The sequence below is a fragment of the Salvelinus fontinalis genome, chromosome 29, assembly GCF_029448725.1.
Source record: "Salvelinus fontinalis isolate EN_2023a chromosome 29, ASM2944872v1, whole genome shotgun sequence".
Classification (NCBI taxonomy): Eukaryota; Metazoa; Chordata; class Actinopteri; order Salmoniformes; family Salmonidae; genus Salvelinus; species Salvelinus fontinalis.
Window position 1 is genome coordinate 41049333 of NC_074693.1, and position 17341 is coordinate 41066673.

The 17341-nt window shown below is 44.0% G+C and overlaps 1 protein-coding gene across 18 annotated transcripts in view; it reads left to right on the forward strand.

Moving 5' to 3' along the window:
* LOC129827983 (prominin-1-A-like) overlaps window positions 1–17341 on the forward strand; it is a 115859-nt gene that overhangs the window by 86625 nt on the left and 11893 nt on the right. For 13 of the 18 annotated variants that reach the window (XM_055889338.1, XM_055889344.1, XM_055889345.1 and 10 more), the window contains 5 exons: window positions 2114–2198; window positions 4980–5126; window positions 9699–9770; window positions 15800–15892; window positions 16838–16855. In XM_055889338.1, the coding sequence (XP_055745313.1) occupies window positions 2114–2198; window positions 4980–5126; window positions 9699–9770; window positions 15800–15892; window positions 16838–16855 (415 nt within the window). The remainder of the gene's footprint in view (window positions 1–2113; window positions 2199–4979; window positions 5127–9698; window positions 9771–15799; window positions 15893–16837; window positions 16856–17341) is intronic. The other 5 variants (XM_055889339.1, XM_055889343.1, XM_055889346.1 and 2 more) reach the window with 1 other exon arrangement.

A 17341-nucleotide genomic window follows, 5' to 3' on the forward strand; every position in this document is an offset into this window, starting at 1 on the left:
TATGGAAAAGCTCTATGTGTCACGGCCGTTTAAAGGAGTGGACCAAGGTGTAGCGCGATTGGAATACATCATTTAATTAAACGAAGAACACTTAACAAACTAAACGTGGCGCCAACGTAGTGCTCACAGGCAACTAAACATGGACAACTACCCACCAAACCAACATGGAAAATGGCAACCTAAATAGGCTCCCCAATCAGAGACAATGATAAACAGCTGTCTCTGATTGGGAACCCACTCAGGCCACCATAAACCTACAACCCCTAGACAATACAAAAGCCCCATAGATAACAAAAAACCCTAGACAAGATAAAAAAACCTAGACAATACAAAAACTAAACAAACCACCCCTTGTCACACCCTGACCTAACCAAATAATAAAGAAAGCAAATATAACTAAAGTCAGGGTGTGACAGTACCCCCCCCAAAGGCACGGACTCCCGGTCGCAAACCTAAACCTATATGGGAGGGTCTGGGTGGGCATCTCCCCGCGGTGACGGCTCTGGTGAGGGACGCAGACCCCGCTCCACCTCTGGCTTGGCCAACTTTGGTGGCGCCTCTAGAGCGGGGACCCTCGCCGCCGACCCCGGTCTGGGGACCCTCGCGGCGGCTCCGGACAGGAGGGCGACTCTGGCGGCTCCGGACAGGAGGGCGACTCTGGCGGCTCCGGACAGGAGGGCGACTCTGGCGGCTCCGGACAGGAGGGCGACTCTGGCGGCTCCGGACAGGAGGGCGTCGCTGGAGGCTCCGGACTGACGGCCTTCGTTGGAGGCCTCGTGCCATGGATCATCGCTGGAGGCTTCGTGCCATGGATCATCACTGGAATAGAGAGACACACAGGAGGCCTGGCTCTGGGAGAAGGCACCGAACTCACCAGGCTGGGGAGACATGCAGGAGGGTTAGGACTTAGCACAGGCACCGGACTCACCAGGCTGGGGAGACATGCATGAGGCCTTGTCCTTGGCCGAGGCATCGGATACACTGGGCCGTGGAGGCGTACCGGCGGTCTCGAGCGCAGAGCTGGCCCCACCTGTTCTGGCTGGATGCCAGCTTCCACCCAACAAATGCGGGACGCTGGCACCGAGCACACCGGCCTGTGAATGCCACGCCTTGACACCGTGAGCATCACCCCATAGCACGGGGCCTGACCAGTCCCATGCTCGCCACGGTAAGCACGGGGAGTTGGCTCAGGTCTCCAACCTGACTCTGACACACTCCCCGTGTCCCTCCCCCCCCAAAAAATTGGGGGGCTGCCTCTCGGGCTTCCTTGCCAGCCGTGTTCCCTCGTACCGCTGGTTCCCCTTTCCTGCTGCCTCCGCTCTCCTGGCTGCCTCCGCCTGTTCCCATGGGAGGCGATCCCTTCTAGCCAGGATCTCCTCCCATGTGTAGGATCCCTTGCCGTCCAGGATGTCCTCCCATGTCCAGTCCTCTCCTCCACGCTGCTTGGTCCTTTTTTGGTGGGTAGTTCTGTCACGATTGTTGTCGGGAGAAGGAGAGGAGGACCCTCGTAGAGGGCGCCACTGGACAGAGGGGCTGCGATTCTGGAATAGATCATTTAATTCAACGAAGAACACTTAACAAACTAACAAAATAACAACCGAAACGTGACGCCAACGTAGTGCTCACAGGCAACTAAACATGGACAACTACCCACCAAACCAACATGGAAAATGGCAACCCAAATAGGCTCCGAAATCAGAGACAATGATAAACAGCTGTCTCTGATTGGGAACCCAGTCAGGCCACCATAAACCTACAACCCCTAGACAATACAAAATCCCCATAGATAACAAAAAACCCTAGACAAGACAAAAAAACCCCAGACAATACAAAAACTAAACAAACCACCCCTTGTCACACCCTGACCTAACCAAATAATAAAGAAAGCAAATATAACAAAAATCAGGGCGTGACACAATGAGTGACTTGTGAGTACACTGATTATAACATGACTGGAAGGCAGCAATACAGAGTTAAGGAGAGTGTATGAGGTTCCAAACGTATTCACCAGATGGCGGCCGAGAGAGCAAGCTAACCAAAAAAAATGTATGAATGGACATGTGATGATGTTGAATTCTCTCTCTTTTCTCCCTCTCTCGTTCTCCTCTCTCAGTAATTGCAAGGAGAACAGAGGCATTTACTCTGCCATGCGCCTGGACAAAGTCTTCAATGTCACAACCTTCCTAAACTCTAGCCTGGTCAGTATTCACATGCAGTGTGCACTCACTGTACTGTATTCTATATACCTGTGCATGAAAGCCACGCACTATAGTCAAACTCACACATAGTCCCACCTGGGTTTAAATACTTTCTAATACTTGCGCTTGGTTTAGCTTGCCGGGTACAATGTACACCAACGCAATAGTCAAAATGAAAACACTGAGGCCTGAAGAGTTATGTCAGCTCGTTGAGTGAATTCAATGCCTAGGCTTTAGCTCAGCAGGCAAACGCAGTCTTGCGGTGTGCAGCAGACCCAGGCGATTACAAACAGGCTAACACTCTCTATTTCCTAATGGTGATTCATTAACATTAGCTAAATGAGTACTCCTTGCCAAAACGAAGAGCAGGCTAGTGATCTGTAGCGTTAGGATTCCTTCACCATTACCTCAGCTTGTATCATTGGACTTCCTTGACGTGATGCCAGTCCTGTCTAGTGTCAACCAAGCGGACCATTCTGTATTAGTCAGCCAGCTGGCAAGATTATCTTGCTTCTGTTATTGTACGGACTAGCAATAGAGCTGAGTTGGCTAGTGTAGCCTAACAGAGTTGGCTAGTGTAGCCTAACAGAGTTGGCTAGTGTAGCCTAACAGAGTTGGCTAGTGTAGCCTCGCAGAGTTGGCTAGTGTAGCCTAGCAGAGCTGGCTAGTGTAGCCTAACAGAGCTGGCTAGTGTAGCCTCACAGAGTTGGCTAGTGTAGCCTAACAGAGCTGGCTAGTGTAGCCTAACAGAGTTGGCTAGTGTAGCCTAACAGAGCTGGCTAGTGTAGCCTAACAGAGCTGGCTAGTGTAGCCTAACAGAGCTGGCTAGTGTAGCCTAACAGAGCTGGCTAGTGTAGCCTCACAGAGCTGGCTAGTGTAGCCTAACAGAGCTGGCTAGTGTAGCCTAACAGAGCTGGCTAGTGTAGCCTAACAGAGCTGGCTAGTGTAGCCTAACAGAGCTGGCTAGTGTAGCCTAACAGAGTTGGCTAGTGTAGCCTAACAGAGCTGGCTAGTGTAGCCTAACAGAGTTGGCTAGTGTAGCCTAACAGAGCTGGCTAGTGTAGCCTAACAGAGCTGGCTAGTGTAGCCTAACAGAGCTGGCTAGTGTAGCCTAACAGAGCTGGCTAGTGTAGCCTAACAGAGCTGGCTAGTGTAGCCTAACAGAGCTGGCTAGTGTAGCCTAACAGAGCTGGCTAGTGTAGCCTAACAGAGCTGGCTAGTGTAACCTAACAGAGCTGGCTAGTGTAGCCTAACAGAGCTGGCTAGTGTAGCCTAACAGAGCTGGCTAGTGTAGCCTAACAGAGCTGGCTAGTGTAGCCTAACAGAGCTGGCTAGTGTAGCCTAACAGAGCTGGCTAGTGTAGCCTAACAGAGCTGGCTAGTGTAGCCTAACAGAGCTGGCTAGTGTAGCCTCACAGAGCTGGCTAGTGTAGCCTCACAGAGCTGGCTAGTGTAGCCTAACAGAGCTGGCTAGTGTAGCCTCACAGAGCTGGCTAGTGTAGCCTAACAGAGTTGGCTAGTGTAGCCTAACAGAGCTGGCTAGTGTAGCCTAACAGAGTTGGCTAGTGTAGCCTAACAGAGCTGGCTAGTGTAGCCTAACAGAGTTGGCTAGTGTAGCCTAACAGAGCTGGCTAGTGTAGCCTAACAGAGCTGGCTAGTGTAGCCTAACAGAGCTGGCTAGTGTAGCCTAACAGAGCTGGCTAGTGTAGCCTAACAGAGCTGGCTAGTGTAACCTAACAGAGCTGGCTAGTGTAGCCTAACAGAGTTGGCTAGTTTAGCCTAACAGAGCTGGCTAGTGTAGCCTAACAGAGCTGGCTAGTGTAGCCTCACAGAGCTGGCTAGTGTAGCCTCACAGAGCTGGCTAGTGTAGCCTCACAGAGCTGGCTAGTGTAGCCTAACAGAGCTGGCTAGTGTAGCCTAACAGAGCTGGCTAGTGTAGCCTAACAGAGCTGGCTAGTGTAGCCTAACAGAGCTGGCTAGTGTAGCCTAACAGAGCTGGCTAGTGTAGCCTAACAGAGCTGGCTAGTGTAGCCTAACAGAGCTGGCTAGTGTAGCCTAACAGAGCTGGCTAGTGTAGCCTAACAGAGCTGGCTAGTGTAGCCTAACAGAGATGGCTAGTGTAGCCTAAGTTACAGTACATTGCACAAATTGGCTGTATTCACAGTTCTCCCTATGTTCATTTTCGTGTCTTTTTTTAAAACTGATTTCACTTGCATATTTGTACATAGAGCACATATTTTTCTATGTGAATGCTACACCCTCTGGTTTTTAATGAGGTTCTTTGCTGCTGAAGATTTGTGTCGCTTGTGGCTAAAAAAACAACTCCTCGCTGTATTTTTTGGGTCCAATTATACCAGTTTAAAAAACAAAATGAAACGAAAACAGGCCGTCCTAATCTGTACTCTGTATCAATGAATGGGGTTGCCTAGGAGGACCCTCTGCGAATTAAGAATTTGAATGGAGCTCAATGTAAAGTTTATGTTGCCAGAGTAACAGAGTCCTTTACCCCAACACACACAAATCAAAAACAAAGGGGTTTGCGTGACACTGGCTGGTCTAACGTGTAAACAAGTTTGTTTTTAGCACCATTTTCTTCGAGGCTTGTCTCTGAAACAGTGGTCTCGGCCATAGAAGTCTATTTCTATTCCATTTCTATGGTCTATATGGCGTAAACAAACAGACTAGCGCCTGCTTCATAACACATGTGTCGCCAATACATACTGCATTCATAGCTATTGCTTATCCTTTTTGTAAACTGACTGTTCTCCCTCTCTGTTTCCAGTACACCAAGGAGGTGGGGAAGATGTTTAACGATGTGAAGATTGACCTGAGAGTTATCGTCCTGCTGGAGTCTGAGGGGAAGCAGAACCTCATTGGCTTCTCTGAGACGGGGGTCGACAGGATCAACTACGCAGCCTATCTAGAGGAGGTATTATACTGGCATTGAGGGGGCATCTCAATCTAAAATGACTTTCTTTCCTGGTCTCCTAGCATTCATTTCTATCGTTTAATGTGGCTTCCTCCACTTTTCTTCTCTCCTTTATGTCAAAAGTATGGTGTCCTCCTCTCTTTCGTCTTAATAGTGAGTGGTGTTGGAGGGCCAGGGAGGGGCACTCTTCCCTCTGCTCTAAGGACATCCCAATGCCCCAGGGCAGTGAAGGGGACATTGCCCTTCGTAAGGTGCCGTCTTTCGGATGGGACGTTAAATGGGTGTCGTGACTCTCTGTGGTCACTAAAGATCCCATGGCACTTATCGTGTTCTGGCTAAATTCCCAATCTGGCCCTCATACCATCATGGCCACCTAATCATCCCCCAGCTTCTAATTGGCTCACCCCTCTCCTCCCCCTGTTACTCTTCTCTAGGTCGTTGCTGTAAAATATATTATGTTCTCAGTCAACTTACCTGGTAAATGAAGGGTAAATAAATAATAGTCTACTTTGGCTTCCTCTCCTAAAAAAAATGGAAATATCACATTTACATAAGTATTCAGACCCTTTACTCAGTACTTTGTTGAAGTACCTTTGGCAGCAATTACAGCCTTGAGTTCTTGGGAAATGATGCTGCAAGCTTGGCACACCTGTATTTGGGGAGTTTCTCACATTCTTCTCTGCAGATCCTCTCAAGCTCTGTCAGGTTGGATGGGGAGCGTTGCTGCACAGCTATTTTCAGGTCTCTCCAGAGATGTTCGATTGGGTTCAAGTCCGGGCTCTGGCTGGGTCACTCATGGACATTCAGAGACCTGTCCCGAAGCCACTCCTGTGTTGTCTTGGCTGTGTGCTTAGGGTCGTTGTCCTATTGGAAGGTGAATCTTTGCCCCAGTCTGAGGTCCTGAGTGCTCTGGAGCAGGTTTTCATCAAGGATCTCTCTGTACTTTTCTCCCTTCATCTTTGCCTTGATCCTGACTAGTCTCCCAGTCCCTGCTGCTGAAAAACATCCTCACAGCATCATGCTACCACCTCCACTCTTCACCGTAGGCATTCAGGCCAATGAGTTCAATCTTGTTTTCATCAGACCAGAGAATCTTGTTTCTCATGGTCTGAGAGTCTTTAGGTGCCTTTTGGCAAACTCCAAGTGGGCTGTTATGTGCCTTTTACTGAGGAGTGGCTTCTGTTTGGCCACTCTACCATAAAGGCCTGATTGGTGGAGTGCTGCAGAGATGGTTGTCCTTCTGGAACGTTCTCCCATCTCCACAGAGGAACTCTAGAGCTCTGTCAGAGTGACCATCAGGTTCTTGGTCACCTCCCTGACCAAGGCCCTTCTCCCCCATTTGCTCAGTTTGGCCGGGCGGCCAGCTCTAGGAAGAGTCTTGGTGGTTCCAAACTTCTTCCATTTAAGAATGATGGAGGCTGCTGCTCTGACATGCACTGTCAGCTGTGGGACCTTATATAAACAGGTGCGTGCCTCTAAATCATGTTCAATCAATTGAATTTACCACAGGTGGACTCCAATCAATTTGTAGAAACATCTCAAGGATCAAATCAAATCAAATGTTATTTGTCACGTACACATGGTTAGCAGATGTTAATGCGAGTGTAGCGAAATGCTTGTGCTTCTAGTTCCGACAATGCAGTAATAACCAACGAGTAATCTAACCAAACAATTCACATCAACTACCTTTACACACAAGTGTAAAGGGAGGAAGAATATGTACATAAAAATATATGAATGAGTGATGGTACAGAACGGCATAGGCAAGATGCAGTAGATGGTATTCAGTACAATATATACATATGAGATGAGTAATGTAGGGTATGTCAACATATAGAAGTGGTCAATGGAAACAGGATGCACCTGAGCTCAATTTCAAGTCTCATAGCAAAGGGTCTGAATACTTATGTAAATAAGGTATTTCTAAAAACCTGTTTTCGCTTCATCATTATGGGGTATTGTGTGTAGATTGCTGAGGATTTTTTTGTATTTAATCCATTTTAGAATAAGGCTGTAACGTCACAAAATGTGGAAAAAGTAAAGGGGTTTGAATACTTTTGTACCTTCAAGAGGCACACTAGTGTACTCGTACAACACATAACTCAACCTAAAGATAGTTATCATTTCAGATGCTAACCTGCTTAAAAGCATCCTACAGTAGTGACTTATCTTGGCAAGAAAACTTAAGTTCCCGAATGCAAGAAGAATTTATAAAATAGTAACCACGGTAGGTATTACAGAAACATCCTAACTGTCACGGTCCTGACCTGTTTTTCCTTTTTCTTGTATTTATTTAGTTGGTCAGGGCGTGAGTTGGGTGGGTTTGTCTATGTTTGATTTTCTATGTTGGGATGTTTGTGTTCGGCCAGGTATGATTCTCAATCAGAGACAGCTGTCAATCGTTGTCCCTGATTGAGAATCATACTTAGGCAGCCTGGGTTTCACGTGTGTTTTGTGGGTGTTTGTTACCGTGTCGGTGTTTGTTGCACCACACGGTACTGTATCGGTTTATGCACATCGTTTATTTGTTTTGTAAGTCAGTTTCAGTTCCGTTATAATAAATCATTATGAACCCTAACCACTCTGCGTATTGGTCCGATCCGCCTCGCCTCTCCTCGTCCGAGGAGGAATATGACGATAGCCGTTACACTAACTTAACTGTCAAATCATGTCTTATCTCATTTTAGGATGTACATTTACGACGGGATAACAGAATGGATTTAGGATTTTGGTTTAAATAACACAAATGCAAAGAGTATGATGAATTGCGAGGAACACCAGCAAGATGGTTTAAAAAGTCTGATGTACTCATTTACAATCTGGCTCTGTGGTTATACTGTAGTACTGCTCCATTGACTTCATGTAACATACTACAGACATCCCTTCTTGGCTGTACAGTACCGAATGAGGGCCAAGACACTACATATGCACATACAGATTTGGGATCTTTTACTAGGGAGCGGGCGGCAACTGGGGTCTTCCTGGGGTCTTGCTTGGACATACAGCTTTACATCTGTTAATAGAGTTGGCTACATTTCCAGGATTACAAGCTAGGTAATCATTTTTGTATTTATTTAGCGGTGAAGGCAACGATTTCACAGCGGCTGTTAAGGGAATATTGTGGAAATACTGATGTATCTCTAGAGATTGAATAGTTTATAGCTACACTTGCCAAAATCAGTGTTACATAATCAATAATCTTGGCAGTTTTCCACCCCTATACATCAGACTATTTATACCGAACGTAAATATAAATGCCACATGCAACATTTTCAGCGATTTTACTGAGTTACAGTTTGTGTAAGGAAATCAGTCAATTGAAATAAATTCATTAGGCCCTAATCTATGAATTTCACATGACTGGGAATACAGATGTGCATCTGTTGGTCACAGATACCTTAAAAAAAGGTTAGGGTGTGGATCAGAAAACCAGTCGGTATCTGGTGTGACCACCATTTACCTCGTGCAGCGCGACACGTCTCCTTTGCATAAAGTTGATCAGGCTGTTGATTGTGGAATGTTGTCCCACTCCTCTTCAATGGCTGTGCAAAGTTGCTGAATATTGGCGGGAACTGGAACACGCAGTCGTACACGTCGATCCAGAGCATCCCAAACATGCTCGATGGGTGACATGACTAGTGAGTATGCAGGCCATGGAAGAATTGGGACATTTTCAGCTTCTAGGAATTGTATACAGATCCTTGTGACAAGGAGCCTTGCATTGTCATGCTGAAACATGAGGTGATGGAGGTGGATGAATGACACGACAATGGGCCTCAGGATCTCGTCAAGGTTTCTCTGTGCATTAAAATTGCCATCGATAAAATGCAATTGTGTTCGTTGTCTGTTGCTTCTGACTGCCCCTACCATAACACCACCGCCACCATGGAGCACTCTGTTCACAACGTTGACATCAGCAAACCGCTCGCCCACACGACACTATACATATGTTCTGTGGTTGTGAAGCCGGTTGGACGTACTGACAAATTCTCAAAAATTATGTTGGAGGTGGCTTATGGTAAAGGAATAAACATTACATTCCCTGGCAACAGCCCTGGTGGACAATCCTGCAGTCAGCATGCCAATTGCATCTCCCTCAAAACTTGAGACATCTGTGGCATTGTGTTGCGTGACAAAACTGTACATTTTAGAGTGGCCTTTTATGAAACATGGGACCAACACTTTGCGTTTCTATTTTTGTTCAGTATATGTCTTCTCTATCCGAATCTGTTGAATAATCTGTTGAATTCAGGAGAACATTAAGTTACCAAGGAACACAGTCGTCTTATGGCCTTATGGCCTCATACTGCAGCATGTGTAACTCTTTACTTAAAACCGACAGCTATAATGCTTTATGACTTGTTATAAGCGTGCATGAGCCTTTATAGGGCGTTATTATCAGGCTTGTAACATGTTATGCATCTCTATGTTGCACAACTGACTCTATATGCCTGTTATGCAATTGTAAGACGAGAATACATAAGGGGGGGGTCATACATGTTTATGGCAAGTGTTATTATGCATAATAACAGCATCATAATGCATTATAATCCTATGTCTGTTCATTTGCAGGTTAACAAAGGGGTGACTCAGGTGGACCTACTGTCGTATGCCAATGAGCTCGAGGCACAAACAGACCTTATGGTGAGAGGAACATACAACAAACTGCCAAAAAAACGACACGGCTCCAACCATCCGCACAATGTTTTCTCAGTGTACCAGTTGCAAGGCACTTCCTTTGATTTTACGCCACGATCTAAGACCGGGATCAAATGGAGTGGAAGTTCAGATCTAAAACTGTGAAAGCTCCATGTGTCTTTATCAACGGCACAGCCTCGCGGGCGGTTTGCTGTCGACAAACACACACACACACACACTGAAGCAGTCTGTGGAAGCACTTTTTAATGTTCTGCCTTGCCTTTGAGGGGTTGGAGGCTCACACAAGCTCCCCATTCATGGCCCAACATGTTGCTGAGTCCAACTCTGGGTCCTCCTACGCCTGCCATGTGCTCGGGGGCAATGGAGCTAGTTTAAAGTGGTGTTCTGTGGGGTGATATGTGCTTATGCCTGTGCCCCCTAGTATTCATTTGGTGCCCATCTATTCTGGTACTCGTTTTTCCTGTTTGCATAGAAAACACACACTCGCTGGACACTGAGAATGGTTCACCCATAGAGATCCTATAAATTACTTGATTCTGTATGTAATTCTGTGGGTTGACTATGTAGTTTTTATGCTGCATTACATTCATTGATTAAGGCAGTCTCTTATGCTAAGTGGGTCTGTGTAGGTCTGTGTATTGTAGAGTTTTGCACAGATTGCATATTGCTCTAAATATTTATAAATCTATACGTACATGAATGTATGTATGTAGGACTAGTTTACAACAGGGTATTTGAATGACAACATCTGTGTGTGAGCGCGTGTGTGTGTGCGTATGTGTTTGTTTATCGGAACCTGTGTGTTTATTTACAGTACCAGTCAAAGGTTTGGACATACCTACTCATTCAAGGGTTTTTCTTTATTTTTATTAGACATCAAAACTGAAATAACACACATGGAATCATGTAGTAACCAAAAAAGTGTTAAATATATTATATATATATATATATTAGATTTTAGATTCTTCAAAGTAGCCACCCTTTCCCTTGATGACAGCTTTGCACACTCTTGGCATTCTCTCAACCAGCATCACCTGGAATGCTTTTCCAACAGTCTTGAAGGAGTTCCCACATATGCTGAGCACTTGTTGGCTGCTTTTCCCTTCCCTTTTTTTTCACTCTGGAGTCAAACTCATCCCAAACCATCTCAATTGGGATGAGGTCGGACGATTGTGGAGGCCAGGTAATCTGATGCAGCACTCCATCACTCTTCTTCTTGGTAAAATATCCCTTACACAGCCTGGAGGTGTGTTGGGTCATTATCCTGTTGAAAAACAAATGATAGTCCCACTAAGCGCAAACCAGATGGGATGGCGTATCGCTGCAGAATGCTGTGGTTGCCATGCTTGTTAAGCGTGCCTTGAATTCTAAATAAATCACTGACAGTGTCACCAGCAAAGTATCCCCACACCATCACACCTCCTCCTCCATGCTTCACGGTGGGAACCACACATGTTGAGATCATCCGTTCACCTACTCTGCGTCTCACAAAGACACGGCGGTTGGGACCAAAAGTCTCAAATTTGGAGTCATAATAGGTTCAGCAAATCCCCTTATTGTTTGGGATATCAGAGGTCATTCAATTCAACGTTCATCAATAATAAAAAAGCAGTTTCTGGCTAAAGAAACAAGACTAACAAGGGAAATACATGAACTAATACAGTTAGATAGGAATAAAAATGATACCACAGAGATACAAAATAACTTTGTGGAAAAACAAAAACAACTGGAGGAACTTATTCAAGAATGATCTAATGTAATCTATTACAAAAATAAAGCAAACTGGATGGAATATGGAGAACAATGCATCAAATTCTTTCAGAATCTCCAACACAGGACACATTTTAAAAGAGGAAGCTAAATATTTTAAGCAGAAGTTCTCTTTTCCGTCTTATCCTCACCCACTGAATGACAATTACTGTGAGGAATTCTTTCCAAAGAATAAAAAAAATGTTTTTTAACAAATGTACAGAAAGCTCAGTGCGAAGGACAAATTACAGAGGAATAACTTTTTGAGGTAATTAAATCCTTTCAGTCTGGAAAACCCCCAGGGCTTGATGGCTTACCGGTAGAGGTATATCAAGCCTTTTTTGATATACTCAAAGCTCCATTGTTAGCTTGTTTGAACTACTCCTATATAAATGGTAGTCTGTCAGGTACTCAGCAGGATGGTCTGATTTCACTATTGTTAAAACAAGACCCAGATGGTAAATATAAAGATCCAGTCTATCTTAAAAACTGGAGGCCTTTTTCTCTTCAATGTTGTGATGCAAAAATACGAGCGAAATGCATAGCACTCATAATTAAAAAGGTTTTACCAGGTATTGTTCATCCTGATTAGACAGGTTTTTTACATGGACGATACATTGGAGATAATATACGACAACTACTAGAAATAATGGATCATGAAACATTTAAGAAGCCAGGCCTGGTATTTATAGCAGATTTTTAAAAGGCCTTTGATTAAGGAAGACTGTATTTTATTCATTCAATTTTGGTGATTATCTTATAAAATGGGTAAAAGTAATGTATAGCAACCCCAGTGTAAAATAGTACATAGCAGCTACTTCTCAGAGAGTTTTGAATTATCAAGAGGAGGTAAACATGGGTGTCCGATGTCACCATATCTATTCGTTATGGCCATCGAAATGTTAGCTATTAAAATCAGATCAAATAACAGCATTAGTGGATTAAAAATCCAAGGTTTAAGCTTAAAAACAAAGGTGTCAATGTATGCCGATGTCTCAAGTTTTATATTAAGTCCGCAAGCTAGATCCCTGCAATGTCTCATTGAAGATCTAGATAACTTTTCTGGACTCTCTGGACTAAAACCTATTTATGATGAGTGTACAATATTGCGTATTGGATCTTTAAAAAATATAACTTTTACATTACCCTGCAGTTTACCTGTAAAATGGGCTGACGGTGAAGTAGACATTCTTGGTATTTATATCACAAAATATATAAATGAGCTTTCCACAATGAATTTCAATAGAAAACTTGTCAAAAATAGACAAGATCCTGCAACCACGGAGAGGTAAATATATCATATATCATCCCAAAATATCTCTAAAAGCTTCACTTATTCAAACGTTTTACTTGAACCCTAAATGGTTCTCAAGTAGATTACTAAGAAAAGCTCATCTATTGTTTAAAAATGGCCTTTTTGCTTTTGTGCAGATTGCCATGTCTCATTTTCAATTAATTGAAAATGATACTATTTTCAAAGTATCTTTCTTTTTCAAACGAGCATTGCAGATCTGGCTACAATTTCAATTTCATCTCCCTGAAAAGATAGAACAAATATTACAACAAATATTATGGCTGAACTCAGATGTGCTGGTTGATAAAACACCTGTATTTATGGGAAAGATGTTTGAAAAGGGCATTTTGTTTTTAAATTATATTGTAAATTAGAATGGTAGAGTTATGTCTTTCATGGAGTTATTAGAATTGTATGGGAAGGTCTGCTCAATCCAAAATTACAAACAATTGAATACAGCATTACCCCCAAAATGGAGGAGGCGGGTCGCAGCGGGAGGAGGTAGGGAACTGGTCTGTCTGCCCAATATAAAGGATCAAAACTGGTGGGGGAATAAAAATAGCATAAATAGGAAAGTATACCAGTTTCATTTGAGAACCAGGATGTTGACAGTGGTGCCATACAGATTGCAAAATAGTTGGGAAGAGATTTTGATGAACCGATTCCATGACACTGGGTGTATGAGTTGATATATAAAACGATGCAAGATTCAAGACTTTAGGGCCTCCCGGGTGGCGCAGTGGTCTAAGGCACTGCATCGCAGTGCTAGCTGTGCCGCTAGAGATTCTGGGTTAGAGTCCAGGCTCTGTCGCAACCGGAGTCAACCGGGAGACCCACGGGGCGGTGCACAATTGGCCCAGTGTCATCCGGGTTAGAGGAGGGTTTGGCTGGCATGTCCTTGTCCCACCGCGCACTAGCGACTCCTGTGGCGGGCCAGGCGCAGTGCATGCTGACACGCCCGCCAGGTGTACAGTGTTTCCTCCAACACATTGGTGCGGCTGGCTTTTGGGTTAAGTGGGCATTGTGTCAAGAAGCAGTTGGGTTGTGTTTTGGAGGACGCACGGCTGGAGGACGCACGGCTGGAGGACGCACGGCTCTCGTCCTTTGCTTCTCCCGAGTCTATACAGAAGTTGTAGCGATGAGACAAGACTGTAACCAAATGGATACCATGAAAAAGGGGTAAAACAAGAAAAAAGATTCTTGCCACCAACAAAATGTTGAATATTTGGGGCATACAATCATCGAATCTCTGCAGATGTTGTTGTTGTGATGATACAGAATCAATAGACCATTTATTTTGCTATTGCTCTCAGGTAGCCTGTTTCTGGTCTCAGGTTCAGGTTCGGGTTCAGGATTAGCAGAAAATGCATAGCATTGGTCTAAAATTCACCCTTGAAATAGTACTGTTGGGTGATCTGGAGAGACCGGGTCAGTCAATTACTAATACTCTTAGTCAAAGTATTTATCTTCAACTTGCAATCTGTGGATTCTATTTCGATTAGATAGATACAAATTGTATGTTAAACATCACAGCACAGTTGAAAGATGTGTGGTGCGTAGAAAACTGAAGAGGGTTGTCAGTAGAGATGGGATGGGAGGTGGGATGGGATGGGCTGAGGGAAGCTGAGGGTTGGGATGTGGAATTGGAGACAAGTGGGAGTGGAGTTGCTGGGCGGGAGATAGAATGACAGATCAAAGTTTTTTTTTAAAGTCCAAATAAAACTTTGAATGACACTGAGGGGCAGTGTTGTTACAGTTAATGCTGGTTTGCCTGAGGTTGATGCCGTACAAGTGTTTGTACACATGCATATACACACACTCCCATTCAAATGCGCACATGTGCACATACATGGACAAATGCGTAAATAGTGCCATACATGCACTCTAACATATTCAGTTGGCCTTGCTGTTATGATTTTTGTTGTCCTTCATGTCTTTTGTTTTTTTACATGGTTGTTTTCTGTTTTCCTTTGTCTTTATATTTTTTCTCTTTTGTTCATTTTGTTGGTTTTGGTGCATGGAGGGGGTGTCTGGGGCGGGATTATTATTATTTATTTTCTGTGGGAGTTTCGGATGGTTGAGGGGCAGCTCTTGGAGAACTGTGGGGGGGATCTTGGAGGGCTGGTGGCCTGGTGGTTGGAAGCTTGGGCCGGTGGCTGGTGGATCGATGGTTCGGGTCCCTGTTTTTGACCTTGTGGGAGATCTGTCGACGTGCCCTTGAGCAGGGCGTTGACCCTGGTTGCTTCTGTGTGTCGCTCTGGATGGGAGTCTGTTAGATGACTAGTGTGATGTAGTTGTTGAGCAGCTTCACTGCAAGTATGTTGTATGTTATAAAAATAAAAAAATTATTAAAAAAATTAAATTGGACTCATCAGACCAAAAGACTGATTTCCACCGATCTAATGTCCATTACTCGTGTTTCTTGGCCCAAGCAAGTCTCTTCTTATTATTGGTGTCCTTTAGTAGTGGTTTATTTGCAGCAATTCGACCATGAAGGCCTGATTCACGCAGTCTCCTCTGAAATGTTGATGTTGAGATGTGAGAATGCCAAGAGTGTGCAAAGCTGTCAGCAAGACAAGGGGTGGCTACTTTGAAGAATCTCAAACATAAAATATATTTTGATTTGTTTAACACTTTTTTTGGTTACTACATGAATCCATATGTGTTATTTCAGTTTTGATGTCTAATAAAAATAAAGAAAAACCCTTGAATGAGTAGGTGTGTCCAAACTTTTTACTGGTACTGTGTGTGTGGTAGCCTCGAGGTTAGAGCATTGGGACAGTATCCGAAAAGTTACTGGTTCGAATCCTTGAGACAACAAGGTGAAAAATCTGTTGCTGTGCCCTTGAGCAAGGCACATTGTCCAGGGGTGCTGAACAATGGTGACCTTTTGGATACTATTATGATTACCTCTTTGTATGTGTTTATGTGTGTCTACTCTGAACCTCTGTCTGTGTGTGTGTGTCCACAGCCCAAGGGGCCCCTCCAGACCTCTCTAAAGGGCCACGCCAACAGTCTCCGGCAGATCCACAGTCAGCAGGTCATCCCTATGGAGCAGGCCATGGTAATCAACAATCTATCTTCAATCATTCTTTTTTAGATTAACATCCATGTCTGGGCACTTCAATGCTCGGCTTCACTAGACTGGCAGAAATGGCCATGGCCCGTAGTCGTGCTCTATCTACCCTTTCAGACAAAAAGGTGCTATATCTAGAACGTAATACGTTTCTTCGGCTGTCCTCATAGGTGAACCCTTTGAAGAACCCTTTTTTGTTTCAGGTAGAACCCTTTTGGGTTCCATGTAGAATCCTTTCCACAAAGGAACCTACCTGGAACCAAAAAGGGTTATTCTATGGGTCTGTATTGACTGTATCACTCAAATTCTGTAGACTATAGAGCTAGAGAGACATATAGGCATTATTGACCTACAAGAATCAGACCCGGGTCAAACACGTAGGTCAGATACTTTCAAATAGTTGAAAATGTATGCGGTGCGCTTGATTTATTTGTACGCTTTTGGGAGTACGTATAAAATGGTTTGCTCTTTTGGGACTATTCCATTGGTTGCATTGTACCGGGCAATCCAAACCAAGTGCAGCACATCTGACATATGTATTTGACCCAGGTATCAATGGTTGTGCAGTCAGGATATTAGAACCCTGAAAGACACGCAAAGCTAGAATATTGTAGTAGTTGACTGTTACATTCACATGGGCAAATCAATCATATATTTTGCTACACCTCACACAAGTATTTTACTCTTTAAAAGGCATATGTTAAAAGGACCCAACAATATATACGGTACTTACATGACATCCCTGTAGGCCACATATAATGTGCCTTTCCCAGAATATGATAATATACCCATTAATAGTCAGTGTACTTCAAAGTAATTCCACGAACTGCAATCTTGTTACCAAGAAAGGCTGAGTTTTAGAGGTCTGTCTTATCTTTTTTTTTTCATATATTTCCCCTTTAACTCTTTTTACTTCAACTAATGGCTACCAAGAAATATGTTAGAGCGAGGGTAAGCGTGTGTCTCCACAATGGGACCTGTGTTCGTCTTGTAATGTTGAGGTTGATGACATGCCTTGCTCATATCGACATCATATCAAATTATTGATATCATATTGAATAATTGATATTGGTGCCCACCACTAGTGTGAGTTGTCCATGTTCCTTGTACCTCGAATCCAAGGGGCTTTCCCTGCATGCCCTGACCATTACCATGAACGTTCATTCTCTTTTCAGGTCAGGATATGTAGTGCAGTATGCTGATTCAGACCTGTAGGACATGATTGATTTAGCATGAGCAAGATTGGGTCCGTTACATGCCTAAAAAAATGAATCAGTCTTCAGGATATGTAGATTAGTCTGTCTGTAATTTTTAATCCTGTAATTATTCTTCAATATTCTGGTGCATGTGCTGACTAATGACCATGTACGTACTGTATACTGGGGACCAGCATGGAGTTTGTCACTTTTTACGTGTTGCACGGAACAGTATCAGTCG